Source organism: Cervus elaphus, chromosome 16 (genome assembly GCF_910594005.1).
Source record: "Cervus elaphus chromosome 16, mCerEla1.1, whole genome shotgun sequence".
NCBI lineage: Eukaryota > Metazoa > Chordata > Mammalia > Artiodactyla > Cervidae > Cervus > Cervus elaphus.
The window spans coordinates 945461-961137 of NC_057830.1; the positions used below are offsets into that span (position 1 = coordinate 945461).

The window sequence follows — 15677 nt, forward strand, 5'->3', positions numbered from 1 at the left end:
CGGGGGCGGGGGGCGCCAGCTGTGCACATGCGCGCGGCTCCGCCCTTCCCGCCCCCACCTCCCCGAGGGCCGGGGCGGGGCGAGGACCTCCGGCCCGGAGCGCGGCGGCGGGGCGGTCCCAGCTGCAGAAGACAGGTTGGGCCCCCGGGGTCCAGTCCCAGGTCCGCGCTCACGGTCTGGGGCCTCGCCTAGCGGCCGTTGCCACACGTGTGCAGTAGGAGCTTTTGTTGTTTCAGAAAACACTGCTAGAGGACTTCGCAAGTTCCAGGCAGGATTCCAAGCTTTCTCTCTCTCTCCCCTCTCCGCCTTTCTCTCGCCCCGTGCTTCCACCTCGTCTCTCTCCGTCTCTCTGTTTCTGTCTGGCTGTCTCTGGGAGACCTGCCCCCAGACAAGCAGCTGCAGGATCAGAGCCAGGGGTCGGGCTCCCTGCCCGGGCCCACGAGGCCTGTTAAGCGCCCGCACCTCCTCGCCTGTCGCCCCCTGCGCTAGCCCCAGCACTGCCCTGCGGACCCCAGGGCACGGTGAGAAGCCTGGACGTTTGGCTAGAGGTCTGTGTGCAGGGCTGGCCCAGGTGGACGCTCGTGAGCTTTAGTTTCCTCCCTTGTGGCCACGGCTGGAAGAACCCACTGGGCTTCCCCAGGGGGCGCTGCTGGAGCCCCCAGAAGACACGGTGGGGGCCCTGGCCCCGGGCTGCTCTTTTCTAACACCTGACTCCTGAGGGTCCAGTCACAGCTGAGGAGGTCCAGTTCAAAGCTGCACGGTCACCACGTCCCGGCGTTGGAGAGGAGCCTGGGTCTGTTCCGACCCCCACTGTCTCGTGGCGGGTCTGACCACCTGCAGAGAAGTGGTCTCCCCAGGCTGCTGTGGGGCTGGGGCAGCGGGCGCTTGCCTGTGTCAGCAGACTGCCGCCCCTCCGTGGTCCCCAGGGCCTGGCTATGGGGGAGCTGAGCTGGGGGCTGGCTCTGGCCCCCCGGAAGCTGGCGCGCCTAGAACCACTGGGAGCAGCCTTCCCAGTCTCCAGGGGCCCAGACACGTCAGCCAGGCGGCCTGCGTGCTCACAGTCACGAGTCCCCCGGGGCTTCACACTCCTTCCCAAACGCTAATTGCCCCACATGAATTTCAAACTTAGGTCAGAAACCCCAAATCTCACTGTCCCTGTTTTCTTCTGAATCTCTGATGAGATCCTCTAAAGTGTTTCACCGGACCCTCCAGCCCGGCAGTCGCCCGGGAGGTCCTCACCCCCCCATGTGAGTTGAAAATCCCTGTGGATTCCAGTTGTTCCTTGTGTCTCGGTCAGTTTCTGTTCTTTCATCCTCCCCGCCATAACCACCAGCAGTCCCGGCCCGGCCCATCGCCCTGGACCCCCACTAGGACCCCGCCTGGGCCTGCTGGCCCCCTCCCTGCAGTGGGCAGAGAATGTGCTGCTGCTTTGACCCTGCCGCCCCTCCCCAAGCCAAAAGTCTCCGGGCCCCTTAGGTTTCAGCAGGTCAAGGCCGCTTTCCAACCACCCCGGGAGCAGGCATCGGCTGCAGCATTCGTCCTCCGCCCCTCCTTCTGGTTCAGCACCAGCTGGGGCTCACACGTGTCCCTCAGGCGGGGCTGTCGGCCCTGGTGGTTTGATCAACGTGAGTCCAAGTGTTGTGCTGAAGGTGTTTTGTAGATGAGATTGACAATGGCGAGCCTGGGCAAAGAGGAGCTCCCTCCATAATGTGGGGGAGCCTCATCCACTCAGTTGAAGGTCTTTAGAGTAGAAACCACTGAGGTTTCCTGGAGAAGAGATTCTGCCTCACGGCCTCAGCATCCGCTGCCCCGTGAATTTCCAGCCTCCTGGCCTGCCTCTGAAACGTGCTCCGGCAGTGTGTGAACTCTACCCTCCCCCGCCCTCCGCCTGTCCTCCTAGCCTCCCGGACTCCCCTCCTCCCAGTTCAGCAGGGACACTCTTACCTACTGGGCTGTCTCTGCTTCTGCACCTCCTGGGCCGTGTGTCCCACGTCCGCCCTCTAGAGGCCCAGGGAGGCCTCACACCTCCAGGATCTTGACGTTCTCCTGGTTCACTGCGGCCATCAAAGCCCCCCAGGTTTTCTGTTGCCCAGGCCCACGTGACTGTATTTCTCTCCGCTGACCACTTCCCAACCTCGTTATCTGCCCTCGATCCTGTTATCTGTCCTACGTAAGCATTCCTTCCTGGTGTGACTGTGCCGCTTGCTTAGACATGCACTCCGAGAGACCGGGGTCCCCGTGGAATGCTCTGTGCTCTGTGAGCAGCACCCCGAGTGCTGCAGTGCGTCACTCTGCCGTGAGGATGGGATGCCCACCCTCCCGCTGTCTGAGCGCCGGCTCAGGGCTGGGCCTGCACGTGACTGCTGTCCGCATACTCTAGTATCTAAGCTCGGTGACATCCCGAAGAGAAGTGAGTATCCCTAGTTTGCAAATGCAAAACCTGATGCTCTGTGAAGAGCGTGGTAGCTTGTCCAGGCCCCATCGCTCATGATGAGAAGGGAGGGGATGGGATGCTGACTCGGCATCACCCCCGCCAGGCTGACTGGTGGTGGGGGCCCCCTCCTGCAGGTCACTGGGCCCGGCCTGTGTCCCGCTGGTGCCCGCTGGCCTTCTCTGGAGACTCGCTAGGGCCGCGGGGCCCACAATCCAGGGGACGCCCGCCCTCTGGATGCCCCCCGCAGCCACGGCCCCAAGCTGGCAGAGGTGACTGACAGCCAGTCTCTCCCTGCTCATCCCCCACGCCCGCCCCGAGGCCCTCCAGCATCAGGCTGTGCTGAGGAGACACCCGTGTGCCCAAGGGGCCCCCAGGGACAGCCCGCACTTCCTGCTACTTCCGGGGCGAGCCTGCCTTCTGTCTGCCCATCACTCTTCAGGAGTCTGTGAGGAAGGGAGCGTGCGGTTTGGAACAAGACAGGCTGGGCGGCAGCCTCCCAGCTCCGTGACTCTGGCGACCGTCTTCGCCCTCTCGGAGCCCCGGGCTCCCGCCTGTCACTGGAGGAGGAGGCCGTCTCACACTCACAGGCAGTGCTGAGGACCCGGCAAGAGGTGTGGGAGCCCCCACCCCCACCCACCCGGGGACGAGTGTCCTCCTGGCGGGGAGGCTTCCCGGGTCTGGAGGCCGGGGGGCCATTCCCAGACGGTGAGTCAGCCCTGGAAAACCTGGCTGTGCCTGAGACCGCCCCCCACCCAGGGCCTCGCCGGCATCTTCCTGCCCTGCGTCCACCCACTTGCTGGCAGCCAGCGGGGAGGGCGTGGAAGTGCTCCAGGGGAGGTGCTCCGGGGAAGTGCTCCAGGGAAGTGCTCCAGGGGAGGTGCCCCAGGAGAGGTGCTCCTGGGGAGGTGCTCCTGAGAGGTGCTCCAGGGAGGTGCCCCTGGGGGGAGGTGCTCCAGGGGAGGTGCTCCAGGGGGAGGTGCTCCTGGGGAAGTGCTCCAGGGGAGGTGCTCCAGGGAGGTGCTCCAGGGCGTCATGGTGGCCAGCAGAAGGCTGACCCAACAGTCCTGGAGGCCAGAGACCAAGGTTCGCTCCTTCCTGCCTCTCTGCAGTCCCTGGTGCTGGGCCGCACACGCTAGCCGTCCATGGCCCATCTCCAGGAGTGCTTCCCCCGGTCTGGCCTCATCCCCGTCTCCCTGTCCTCGCGGGGACACCCTGGCTTAGGGCCTGGGACACCCTCCCCTGATGCTGGCCACGTCTGCAGCGGGCCTGTTTCAGAGCAGGTCACGTCCTGAGCTCTGGGTAGGACTGGGCGCTGGACAGACAGCCATGCAGAGTGGTGATGAGCCCGGGGCCCTGTCCCCACGCCGCCCCCTGCCCCAGGCTGCCCCCGCTGAAGGAAGGGAAGGACCCAGACCGGGGTCTGGTTCACAGGGAGCTCCCTGCGGGGATGAAGGGGGCGGGGTTGTGCCGGCTTAGGTGTGGCTCCCTCCCAGGAGCAGGCAGGGCTCTGCGCTCCAGAAACATTTGCAGATAAGCCTGAGACTCCAGAGTGCAGGGCTGTCTGTGGAGGACCGGGGGACACAGGCGGACACGCGGACCTGCACGCCTGTGCTCTGGGCCTCACCCCAGACAAGGATGTCGGCCACGCTGGGCCCCGACCCCGCTCCAGGGCCATCTGACACCCCACCCCAGGAACGCGTGCAAAGCCCTGTGCACATGAGTCCTTTTATTGTCCTGAACTAGAAGACTGCTTCTCAGCAAAGTGGGCCTGAGGTCAGCTTGTCCCCAGTTACAGCCCTCCCAGTTGACAAGTGCCTGTGTTCAGTGTGACCCACACGGCTTCCTTTCCTGCATCCACTTGTCGAAAAGCTGCTGTCCTTATGTCAGCTAGAGCCTCTTTTCTTACATTTTAAAAGAAAAGGAGTTGTTATTTAGTCATTAAGTTGTGTCCAACCCCACAGACTGCAGCACGCCAGGCTTCCCTGTCCTCCACCGTCTCCCGGAGTCTGCTCAAACTCACATCCGTTGAGTCAGAGCAGATGACTAAATACACCTGCTTAGAGTCGTTTTAGGCTGAAATCGACACAGCCCCAGTGGGCTCGGCCATAGGACTATGGCCGCCCCTTAGGAGCTGGGCCCGCGTGGCTCTGAGGGTGACCGTCAGACAGCCGTGGGCCTGGCCCTGGAGCCCGGGTTCCCCAGGGCGGTGTCCTCCAGGGCTCCCGTGTTCTCCTGAGATGCTTACCCCCTGCAGCCCTGGTGGTACTGGGCGCAGGTTCTCCAGCAGGAGCTCTACCATCAGGGCACCCCTACCCAAGGGTTTCACCGCCCAGGACGGCTGGTGTCACAGGACCGCACCCAGACGGACTGTCGCAAGCTGCCACCCTCCCACCCTGCCTCCCAGACTGTCTCTCTTACAAAGGCCCCTTGAGGCCTGTGTCCTCCCCACCCGAGGAAGGCACTCATGCGCTCTGTCCCACGGGGTGGGGCCCGTGTGTTTCTCCCCGGACCCCCGTGCATGCTCTCCCCCCGCCTGACTTCCGCGCCTCCTCCCCTGCCTCCCCGCCGGGAGTCAGCCCATTTCACAGGCCGGCCTTCAGAGCTGCCAGCGTCAGGGACCCTGCTTCCTGCCCTCCATGGCTTTGAGCCCCGAGGCGATGGCTCACAGGCAACCCTCCCAGAGACGGCAAAGGCAGGGACCCACCGCTTAGACTGTCTGAGCGCTCTCTGCCTGCTCTAGCTCGTGGTCTGCTGGCCGCAGGCCCATCCCACGCCTGGGGGCTGGACGGCAGGCCCGGGTCCAGAGGGTCACAGCCAGAGGGGGGCTCTCAGGTCCTGGGGAACTGCCAAGAGGGCGGCGGCTCCCTGCCGCCGTGAAGAAGGTGCACACACGTGCACAAAGGCCCGAGACAGACGTCTGAAAGAACGGGAAACGGGAAGTCGTCGTCTTCGGCAGGCGGGCTCAGCCTGTGGTTCCACCGCACTCCCCACCTGGGGCTGTCCTGGCGCAGACTCCAGAGGCTGGCTGGACTCGCTGACCACCCCAGCCCCCGGCGGCAGGTAAGCCTCCTCCCCCTCCCTGCACTGACTGGAACTCCAGTCGCCTGAGGAATGTTCCAGAAGGAATGTCACGAGTGGGCGCAGGGCAGGGGTGGTGGGAGAGCTCCTGTGCTGCCATTGGCGTCTGGGGGGCCCAGACCTGGACGCCCGCAGAGCCCTGAGCAGGGTGTCAGCCAGCGTTCCCCGCGTCAGCCGGCTTTCGGGTCTTCTTGAGGAAATCTTAGCAGAGCGCCACAGGGTCAGCGTCTGCTGTGAGGAGCCGGGCTGAGACTAGAACTTCCCTCGGTCAGTTCAGTTCAGTCTCTCAGTAGTGTCCGACTCTTTGCGACCCCATGAACTGCAGCACCCCTGGCTTCCCTGTCCATTACCACCTCCTGGAGTTTACTCAAACTCATGTCCATTGAGTTGGTGATGCCATCCAACCGTCTCATCCTCTGTCGTCCCCTTCTGCTCCTGCCTTCAATCTTTCCCAGCATCAGAGCTTCCCTGGTGTCCCTTCAGCACTGCTTTCCTGGGCTCCCCTCCCAAGCCGGGGCCTGCTCCTGCCCTCCTGCTGCCCGCCTGCTGAAGGCTCTGCGCCCGATGTGAGACCGGGCCAGCCGGAACGTCTGAGCCTGGAGCAGAGGAAGGTTTACCGCGGGGCTGAGCCGGAGAAGCAGGCGGCTCTTCTCAGGAAACCCAGACTCCCCAGTAGGCTTCAGGGGGCAGCTTTATGGGCAGGATGTGGGATGGGGGGTGCGGGGTGTGTGCCTTCCTTCTGGGGGTGGTGGGAGATCAGGGCAGTGCCCGGGACCCTGGGCTCAGCCTGCAGTCCGTCCTCCGGGGCGGGGGCCTCGGTCCCTGCAGCAGTGCTGCATGTCCGGCCCTGTGAGTCCTGGGGGGACAGGACTCTGCCCCCCAAAGGCTGCACCTTTGTTTCCCGGCCGCCCCTCCCTTCCCTGATTGGCTACTGCTGGAATCTGCACTTGGGAGCAAAGAGAAGGGCTGGGAGGCTGAAGCCTTTTTCCAGCGACAAACGGGGGAACGCAGAAAACGTTTCGAACCCGAGAGGACCCCACAGGGTCCTGACCGTTTTCACTCCTGGGTTATCAGCTGGGGGCCCCTTGTAAGATGACTGATTAGCAAGAGGAAATCGAAAGTTTACCCTGTACACAGGGGAGGCGCCCAGGTGGGGAGCACCTTAAAGAGAAGCCTTGGAATTCAGGTCTAAGTACCGTCTTCAGCTGGGCTTCCCGGGTGGCTCAGATGGTAGGGGGTCCAACCTGCAATGCAGAAGGCCCGGGTTCAATCTGTGGGTGGGGAAGATCCTGGAGGAGGGCATGACAACCCACTCCAGTATTCTAGCCTGGAGGATTCCCATGGACAGAGGAGCCTGGCGGGGTACGGGCCATGTGGTCACAGAGTCGAACACGGCTGAGCGATGAACACTTTCACCATCTTCAGTTAAGCCTGAGAAAGAGTGTTTGGAAGCCAGTTGCAGGAAGGGGACTCAGAATGATTAACAGATACAGATACGGTTGTCATGCACACTTAAGTCTCTGGTGATTTGGTATCAGCTTTCTCTCCTGGCTCAGACAGGAGACCCCTTACAAATGGAGATTTCCCTTGTGAATGAAAAAGCGTTTCTGCCATATCATAAACAGTGATGCAGACAGCCGGCCACTGAAGCTGCCCTTGCACCCCGATGGTGAGTCCCCAGGGAGCCCGGAATGAGGACACCCTCAGGGGGAGCTAAGAGTGATGCTTTGCTGGGCTGACTTGCTGAGGACTTGCTGGGAGTGAGTCTCAGATGGCTCTCAGGGAGAGCTCTGAAGAGGTGAGGGAGGAGCCAGGATCTATGGGAGCTTTTGCAACAAAGACCAGGTGGTCAGAGCATCAAAAGATACTATTAATTACAGAAAACCAAACATCTCAGGTTAATGAATTTAGCCCCTTTCTATGAATGGGAAGAGGCAAGAGTCAGCTCACTGACGTCACTCCCTTCATGTGCAGCTCAGCTGTGGGGCCGGTGTCCTGGGCTTACTCGCCCTGAGCCCCTCTGCCCTGGGGTGGCTGCAGCCCCTGTGTCCCCACTCTGAGTCCCCCCAGGACTCACTTTCCCAGGCGGCTATGGCAGTTGGGCGGCTGCAGGATCGTTGGTCTGCTCATTCGAGCGTTAGTTGCTCAGTCGTGTCTGACTCTGTGACCCCATGGATTATAGCCCTCCATGCTTCTCTGTCTGTGGGATTCTCTGCAAGAACACTGGAGCGGGTTGTCTTGCCTCCTCCAGGGCACCTTCCTGCATTGGCAGGTGGGTGCTTCACCACTGGGGCCACCTGCAGAGGCTGCCACGCAGCAGCGCGTTCCGTCCACAGCCCTGCAGGCACAGTCTGGCGCCGGGGGGTGAGCGCCAGAGCTCCTGCAGGTCTTTGCTCAGAACCTGGAAACCCTCACCTTCAGCAGGAGTGAACGTAAAACTCTGAATTAAAGTGTCCAGAGATAAGAGTGGAAGACACAAACCAATGAAACAAACCCAGATGGAACCAGCAGGGACCACGATGGTGACAAGTCTGACCTCCAGCAGAGTCCGAGTCTCATTCAAAGCTGGTTTTACTACTTTAGACACTAGATGTCAAACCTACCAGGGGCCGTGGGAGGATGCAGACCGAAGAAGGATGAAGCGGGGTGGCAGCCGGCTCCCTCGGAAAAGCCCCGATGCCTCCCTGTCGTCAGCGTCGCTTCTCCTCTCTACTCCTGAGAATTAAACCGCCCTTTCCGGGTTGGGCGAGAATTGCTCTGTGAACTTCGTTCCTGCTTTTCTGTTCTTTGGCCACTGAATAAAGCCTGCTCTGTGTTGATCTCGACTTTGGTTTTGGCTGCTCCAGCCTGAATGGAAAAGGAACGTCTCCTGCCAAGGCAGGGAGCCGTGGCCTGGCCGGGGCCTGAGCAGGGTCCCCACAAATCAATTCGGTAGCACGTGAAGGACCCTGGCCCAAGGCAGGACCAGACTCGGGGGGAGACGCAGCCTCAGGTGGGTGGGGAGGAACTAAGACACTGAGCCCATCCGTGGATGAGGATGAGACAGGCTGAGATTCAGATCCAGACTCAGGAGACATGCTCTCATTCTGGAAAGTGAAAGGGATTCTCCCCCTTGTTCTGCAGGAAAGAAAGAATTCAAAAATGTGCCCATGAGCTAATCTTTCGAGCTTTTATCAGATAAGACGAAAGTATTTAAGAACATTTTCGAATCAACACTTCACTGGATTCCCAGAAATATTTTTGGCAGTACAGCAAATGATAAGATGTGATTCCCAGCACAAGTGAACTGCAGAGGTCCAGCTCCTCCAGCCCTGGAGACGTAAGGCGGGAGCAGGAAGTCTGGCTGCCCATCAGTGTGGCAGCAGGTGGAACACAAAGCAGGTGAGGAAGGGAGATCTCAGGGAGACAAGTGGGGGTCTGCATCGGCGGGTAAGGGAGCAGTGACACCTGTGAATATTGATGTGAAACGAAACTCGGGTTTTGTGACGAGACAAGGAAAAGTTAAGCATGAAAAGTTTTCTCTGCCCTCTGGCCTCCTCTCCTGCATAAGGCATCACCCAGACCACCACATCAGCAGGAATACCCACTCAGCTAAAGAGCAGCCTTCTGCCAGCATCAGCAAGACGACTCTTTACCGACAGCACTTGTTAATCTCAGAAGAGGTCACGTGAGCCACCGCAATGATGACATTTGGATCTCACTATGTACTGTTAATTTGCTGTAGAGCCCTCTGTCTCAAAAATCGTGCGTAACTGTCCCTTGATTTCTGGTGGGTGGAACAGTTCTCAGGGCTTTCCAAGGTGCTCTTCAGGTCATAATCCTTGAATCTGGCTCAAATAATGTTTTCCATTTTTTTATTAGATCGACTGATTAATTGTTCTTCAACTTTAATGTCTTATTTTCTAGATCATCTTGTTGATAATCTATTACCTTGTCAAATAATCTATTACCTTCTTGCTCCTTTATAATCAGGAACCTACTTCTGTTAAACTGAAAAAAGAAAAAATCAACTAGATTGTCATTCCAAATCTTTTACCATGTCTGAGCTCAACTCAAAAATCTTTCCTTACTCAAAAAATAATTTTGAGGCAACTTAAGGAGTATTTATATTACATACGAAGACAAAGCAAACATGTAGATAAGGAAGAGAAAGTCAGAAGAAAATTCAGAACTGAGGCTGAGATCCGAGTCTGGAGATGACTCTACCCTGATAAAGAGGAGATAAAAAGATAAAGAGGAGATCACAGCGTTTGGCCGGACGTGAGCCAGAGCTCCTTGGGACCATCTGAGAGGGCCTAGCACAGGATGCTGCATCGGACACGAAAAAGGAGCCCCCAAGACTTGGGATGTGTTGGCTTCATCATATCAGGCAGGCTTGCCTTACCTGCATTGATTCTGGTGGGAATTGATCTTCATGTTGATTTTACTTTCTGTTCAATTTGTACAGTGAGCAATCACTTTTGGGGCATTTTGGTGAAAGTGAAAGTCGTTCAGTCATGTCTGACTCCTTGCGACCCCAGGGACTATACAGTCCATGGATTTCTCCAGACCAGAATACTGGAGTGGGTAGCCTTTCCCTTCTCCAGGGACCTTCCCAACCCAGGGATCGAACCCGGGTCTCCCGCATTGCAGGGAGATGGTTTAACCTCTGAGCCACTGGGAAGCCCAGGAATACTGGAGTGGGTAGCCTTTCCCTTCTCCAGGGATCTTCCCAACCCAGGGGTCGAACCCAGGTCTCCCACGTTGCAGGCAGATTCTTTCCCAGCTGAGCCACCAGGGAAGCCCAGGAATACTGGAGTGGAGAGCCCGTTCCTTCTCCAGGGCATCTTCCCGACCCAGGTAATGAGAGGGAGGTGCAAACTCCCAGTTACAGGGTGAGCAGGTGCTGGGCCAGCCGCAGAACCGGGGGCAGAGCTGAAGCTGCTGTGGGGCCTGAGCACCGTGGGCCCCACGAGCCCTCATCTCAGAGGAAAGAGAGGATTGTTGCTTCTTTCTGGCCCTTTCTCTGCGTTGTGTCTGTGTGAGGGGACGAATGCGGAACGTGACCGGTTCACGGTGCAGGTGTCCCACCGTCACACTGCGCACCTTCCGCAGACAGGGAGATGCGCGCTGATTACATCCCAGGAGAGCTGGGCTGGGAGGGCCGAGCCACACGCAGAAGGGAACAGGCTCCTGGTCTGATCACTTGGAGAGAATCTGTGCGCCGGCTTTTGGGAAGAAACTTCTAGATCTAAAGCTGTGCAAACGTAAAAGAAGAAAGGACAGAGAATCTCGTTTGTTTTCCTCGATGGACCTTTTAACTTGCTCCGGGCCCGGGGCTCCCCCGCCTGCTCTGCTGTGCTGAGAGGTCCGCAGCGCCGGAGCTGAGCGTGGAGGGAGCGGACCGTCCCCGGACCGTGACTGCCCCGGGCCTCTGGTCACAGAGAGAGCCCCAGGGACCAGGCCCCAGGGAGCCGAGACGCTCCGTGCTCACTGAGGGCTTCTGCTCCTGGAGATAGGGTCCCAGGGGAGGGACATCCCCCCTTCCTTCCTGCGGACAGGGCTCCCGGGAGGAGGCAGGAGGCTGCTCTGGGCTCATGGGGAGCTGCCAATGGAGTCCTGGGCCCACAGAGCATCCGCTCCTTCCAGGCCTCCTCACTGCCCAGGGCGGGGGGCATGTGGTGTGGAGTGTGGGGTGACCCCGGAGCGCATGGTGCGGAATGTGGGGTGACCTGGGGGCATGTGGGGAGGAGTGTGGGGTGACCTGGGGGCATGTGGGGAGGAGTGTGGGGTGACCTGGGGGCATGTGGGGGGCACGTGGTGCAAAGTGTGGGGTGACCTCCGAGCCTCTTCTCCCCAACACCCTGGAATCCTCACTCCGGCTGTTTACTTTCTAAAAACTCACTCTGTGGTCCGGGGTGAGAAAAGTGTGGTCGCAGCCTGCCCTGCTGGTACGTGCCTGGCAAGATCCACCAGGAGGGCGGTTTCAGACCAGAGGCCCGGGGACCTGTGTGGGCTGCTCCCCCGTCACCCCATTCTCACTAGAGGGACCCTGGCTTCTGGTCCGCCTCCCTGCCCCCCACTTTGGCTTCCCAGGGACTAGTTGTTCCCCCACTTTGGTTTGCTGCTTGGGGGCTGAAGGGGAGACCAGGACTGGACAGACCCCCCCCACCCCTCAGGCTTGAGGGGCTGGCGGGACCACGAGAACCACCAACACACATCGATTTGACCCAGGCTTGTTGCCACTCAGCTGCCTCTTAACCTCTTTATCATTTTGTTTTCTGTACCGTTCACTTTATCACAAGCATCATATTAGTGCGGATTTGTAACTGTCATTTCTGGTAACACCATGATGTTCCATAAAGTGCCTTTATTTCATCTGCTCCAACTTCCTCTGTACTAGGACTTTGGGGGTTGGTTTCACTTATTCCAGTGCATTTTCAATTGTTTTGGTATTTTGGGAGGGACATCTGGAATTACTGGGTCAAGAATTCTGTAAGATTTCTGACCTTCTTGCTAACCTGCTTTCCGTGATGTTTATACTGATTCTCAGGGCAAGATGCTTTCGACCACCAAGCTGAAAGATTTCAGTCACGACAGCAGCTCCTCAATGTCCCGCCATCTGCTTGAACGTCCGTGATCCTGAAGACGCGCCCTTTCACAGAGGTGCGCCCGATGGTCTGAAGACCCAGGGTGGCGGGACCCTAAATCCCACCCCCAGGAGAACACGCTCCATCCGCCCTGGTGTAGCTGAGCCAGTGCCAGGTGTAAAATACGGGCAACACCTGCTGGAAGACAGGCTCAGAGGGCGTGGAATCTCGGAGCATGAGATGCTGCTGGGACTCTGGGGAGGCCGGGGAGCCGCTCGGTGCCGAGGGGCGAGGGGTGGCCCCGTGGCAGCTGCGAGAGCTGTGAGCCTCTGCACCCCAGACCCGGAGAGATCTGTGATGGACGTGAACCTTGGGATGTGGATGCATGCTGCATGATGACCGTGTCCATCGGGAGGGGCGTCTGCATCTGTGAGGATGTCCCTGCTCTGGGGGGATGCCTGCATCAGACATGACCTCAGGAGGAGATAGTAGGGGTGACGGCAAGAGGTGTCACGGTGGCGTCCGGACAAGCTCAGGGGCAGCGCCTCCGGGACCCGTGCGATCTGTGCTCACGGGCCTCGGGGTAGACAGATCAGCCTGCGGCAACGTTGTCACGGAGGCGGCCATGGCTGGAGAGAAGCGCCCTGGGGCCCTGCCCGGCCCCAGACCCCACGCACCCTTCCAGACTCAGTGAAGACGCACACGCAGGGAGAGACCCTTCGTGCTACAAATGTGGTAACACCTTTTTTATTTAGAGTAAGATGTGTTAACATCCAGCATGACAAAATTTGTACAAAGTTCACAATTTAAAAATGAATATCACTGCAACTTGTGATTCCACACATTTATAGCAAAATTAAAGTGTCAACAAACCCATGCCGTGTAGTACAAAAATAAATCAAACTTCAGTTCCACAGAGAGCACGATAAATATTTATACAAAATTCTGTCTTAATAAATGATTACTTAAATTAACTTAGAAATGAATATGAACAATAAGTTATAATAAATAAACTCTGATGACTCACAATAATTCCATATGAAAGGTCAGCATTCTAATATGTGACACTTTTGTGATCCCTATATAATAGTCACAGATAACTTTGATTTGATATTATGTACCAACGTTAGATGAGCAGCAGATTTGTGCTTAAAACCCCTTTCCATTGTACATAGGTGAGAACAATTAGAATCCCAAACTGATACTACCTATTACGCTACGAAAAGCATCACTATAATTGGCAAAGAAGCTGCAGACAACGACGGGGCGGGGAGATGCATGTGCCGATATGAACAACGGGGGCCCGCGAGGAGGCCGGGGCCCCGGACGGGGTATGTGGCCGCAGGTGGCGAGGCGCACCTGGCTTCAGCTCTCAAAAAGGCAATTCTGAGCAGGGCAGCTACAACTAATCACCCAACAGAAAGAGGGCCCCGCAGAGAAGGCGCTGCGGCGCCCGAGTCATTACACAATCTTCTCCCAGCTAATTATTAAAGTCCTCCTGGAAAACTGTAAGCTTTTGTACAGTGAGCAGTATAAAGTGCCGCTGGGATGTACATGTATTTATACATATATATATACCGAGGTTGAGTATTGTATCAGAGTATTTGCGGTGAGGTCCCTGTAATCTCCCGTAGCATCATCAGGTCAGCCGGGAGGCCTCCTCAGATTCCTCCAGGGTCAGAGTCACGAGGCTACTGACACGGGAATTGCACACCTCCGTACGGATATATAGGACAAGGTAAGTGCAAATAGTCGACTGGCACATTGTGGGGACAATGACCCTGTAAGTCCTGTTCTGCTAAAAATATTTTTTTTTTATTTTTACAAAACCCATCTTTTTTTTTTTTTTTCATAACAAAATTTTAAAGTACTTTTGTACTTCCTGCATAACATCAAGACATGGAAGGAAGAATGCTATCACATGTAAATCAAGTCAACAGCAATCGGTAACACGACAGGTCGTCCCGGGGACGCATGAGGAGAGGGGAGCGCGGCGGTGTAAAGCGGTCTTACGCATGGCATCGCGGAGTGCAGTCGTCTGGGGAACAGTCAGTCTCCAGGATGGAAACGAGTCTGAGATGATCTAGTGTAAAGCAAAAAAGTGCTGAAGGGCATTTAGTTACTCCCACCGTCTGATTGCATTCGTTCCTAGAGAAGGTCACGACCGAGCAAATAAAGCTATGCGAACGTTCTACGGCCGGCGGGCCTCCGGCGGGCGCGACCGCACGTGGAGCGCGCGCTCCCGCCTCTGAACTGGACGCGGGCTTCCTCGAAGCCAGCGCTGGGCGGGGGCGCTTGTCTGAGCCGCTTTCCCACCCAGGCCGGCCCGCAGCTCAGCCCGATCACGCGAGGACTGCCATGCCGTCTGCCTTTATCCCCCACGGGAAAGTCACGACAGCGACAACAGGAATGGTAAGTGGATAAGGTGGAAGGGGAAAGAAAGAGTCTCAAAGGATCTTTGAGCGCAAAGGAAAACACACGGATTCTGCTGGGTAACAGACGGTTCAGAGGGCAGGAGCCCTCGGGAGGGAGGAGAAGGTTGCTCCAAAGCGGCCGAGAGAGGAGGAGGGGTCTCCGGGCCGACCACCTCCACTCTGCCCTGTCTTAGCTGAAGGTCCCACCGTCACACCGCGTGACGCTCAGGAGTTAACTTAAAAGTGCTGTTTAAGCTGCTTTGAATCTTCTGCCAAGTTTCCATGGCTTGATGTTGTCTTACAATACATTACTTATCTCATTTCTTACAGTTAATCCATATGCCATTTCCTTGGAATGCAAAAAACCTCATTTATTGCCCCCACCATACACCATCCTCCTAAAACAAACAAACAAAAAAATCACATAATATTTCCAAGCATTGTTCAAAAATAAAGCATTTTTTTGCAACCAATTCTTGCTATGAAACAATATGCACACAAAATGTATTTCTTAAATTCCGTAAGATCCTCGAACATGAGGCAAAATGATAACATCTAAAAAGTGGCTTCAGGGCCACCAAACGATCATTCAGAGCTGTTTTTGTGTGTGTGTGTGTGTGTCCATTTCAGTTCAAAATACTAAACATTTAATCACTAAAGCATTAAAAAGAATGTACACTCTATTTATTTTGATCGGCTTACCTCTTCAGAAATATATATACCCCCAAATGTGCATACATTAGCAGCTATAAACATTACATGGCATGTCACACTATGTCAGCTTATATGAAAACGTACAAAAATGTGAATGTATTCCAAAACTATTCTGCAGTACTATCTTTAAAGCAAGACATAAAATCATTATGAAGTCTTGTAAGCATAACACTGTTTCAAACAGAAATAAATATATAACACTTTCTGGTAAATTACAGCAGCAAAGAACAAGAGGCATCCTTTTTTAAGCAAGATTCCATCACTACAGCAGCTGTTCAGACCTGAATTCCTCTCACAGCCTGCTTTATATTTTCCAGTAGAGCTTTATTTTCTGGGCTCTGATAACGGTCTTGATTTGTATACATGTCCGTCAAAGTAGTCACGTATGCATCAAAATTTTGTTCATTGATTGGATCCTACGAGATATTAAATAGTAGTTCATATGCAACTTTTATTTTCTTAATAGGA

At 56.5% G+C, this 15677-nt stretch overlaps 1 protein-coding gene across 23 annotated transcripts in view; it reads right to left on the reverse strand.

The window, feature by feature from the left end:
* Positions 1-12791: 12791 nt before the first annotated feature.
* The window catches only part of MYT1L (myelin transcription factor 1 like), a 394736-nt gene continuing 391850 nt past the window's right edge, over positions 12792-15677 (reverse strand). For 15 of the 23 annotated variants that reach the window (XM_043927254.1, XM_043927245.1, XM_043927233.1 and 12 more), the window contains 2 exons: positions 15491-15625; positions 12792-14893 (listed from right to left, as the gene is read on the reverse strand). In XM_043927254.1, coding sequence (XP_043783189.1) covers positions 14867-14893; positions 15491-15625 — 162 coding nt within the window. In that variant the 3' untranslated portion in view covers positions 12792-14866. Of the gene's footprint in view, positions 15626-15677 lie in introns of all 23 variants that reach the window. The other 8 variants (XM_043927243.1, XM_043927258.1, XM_043927242.1 and 5 more) reach the window with 2 other exon arrangements.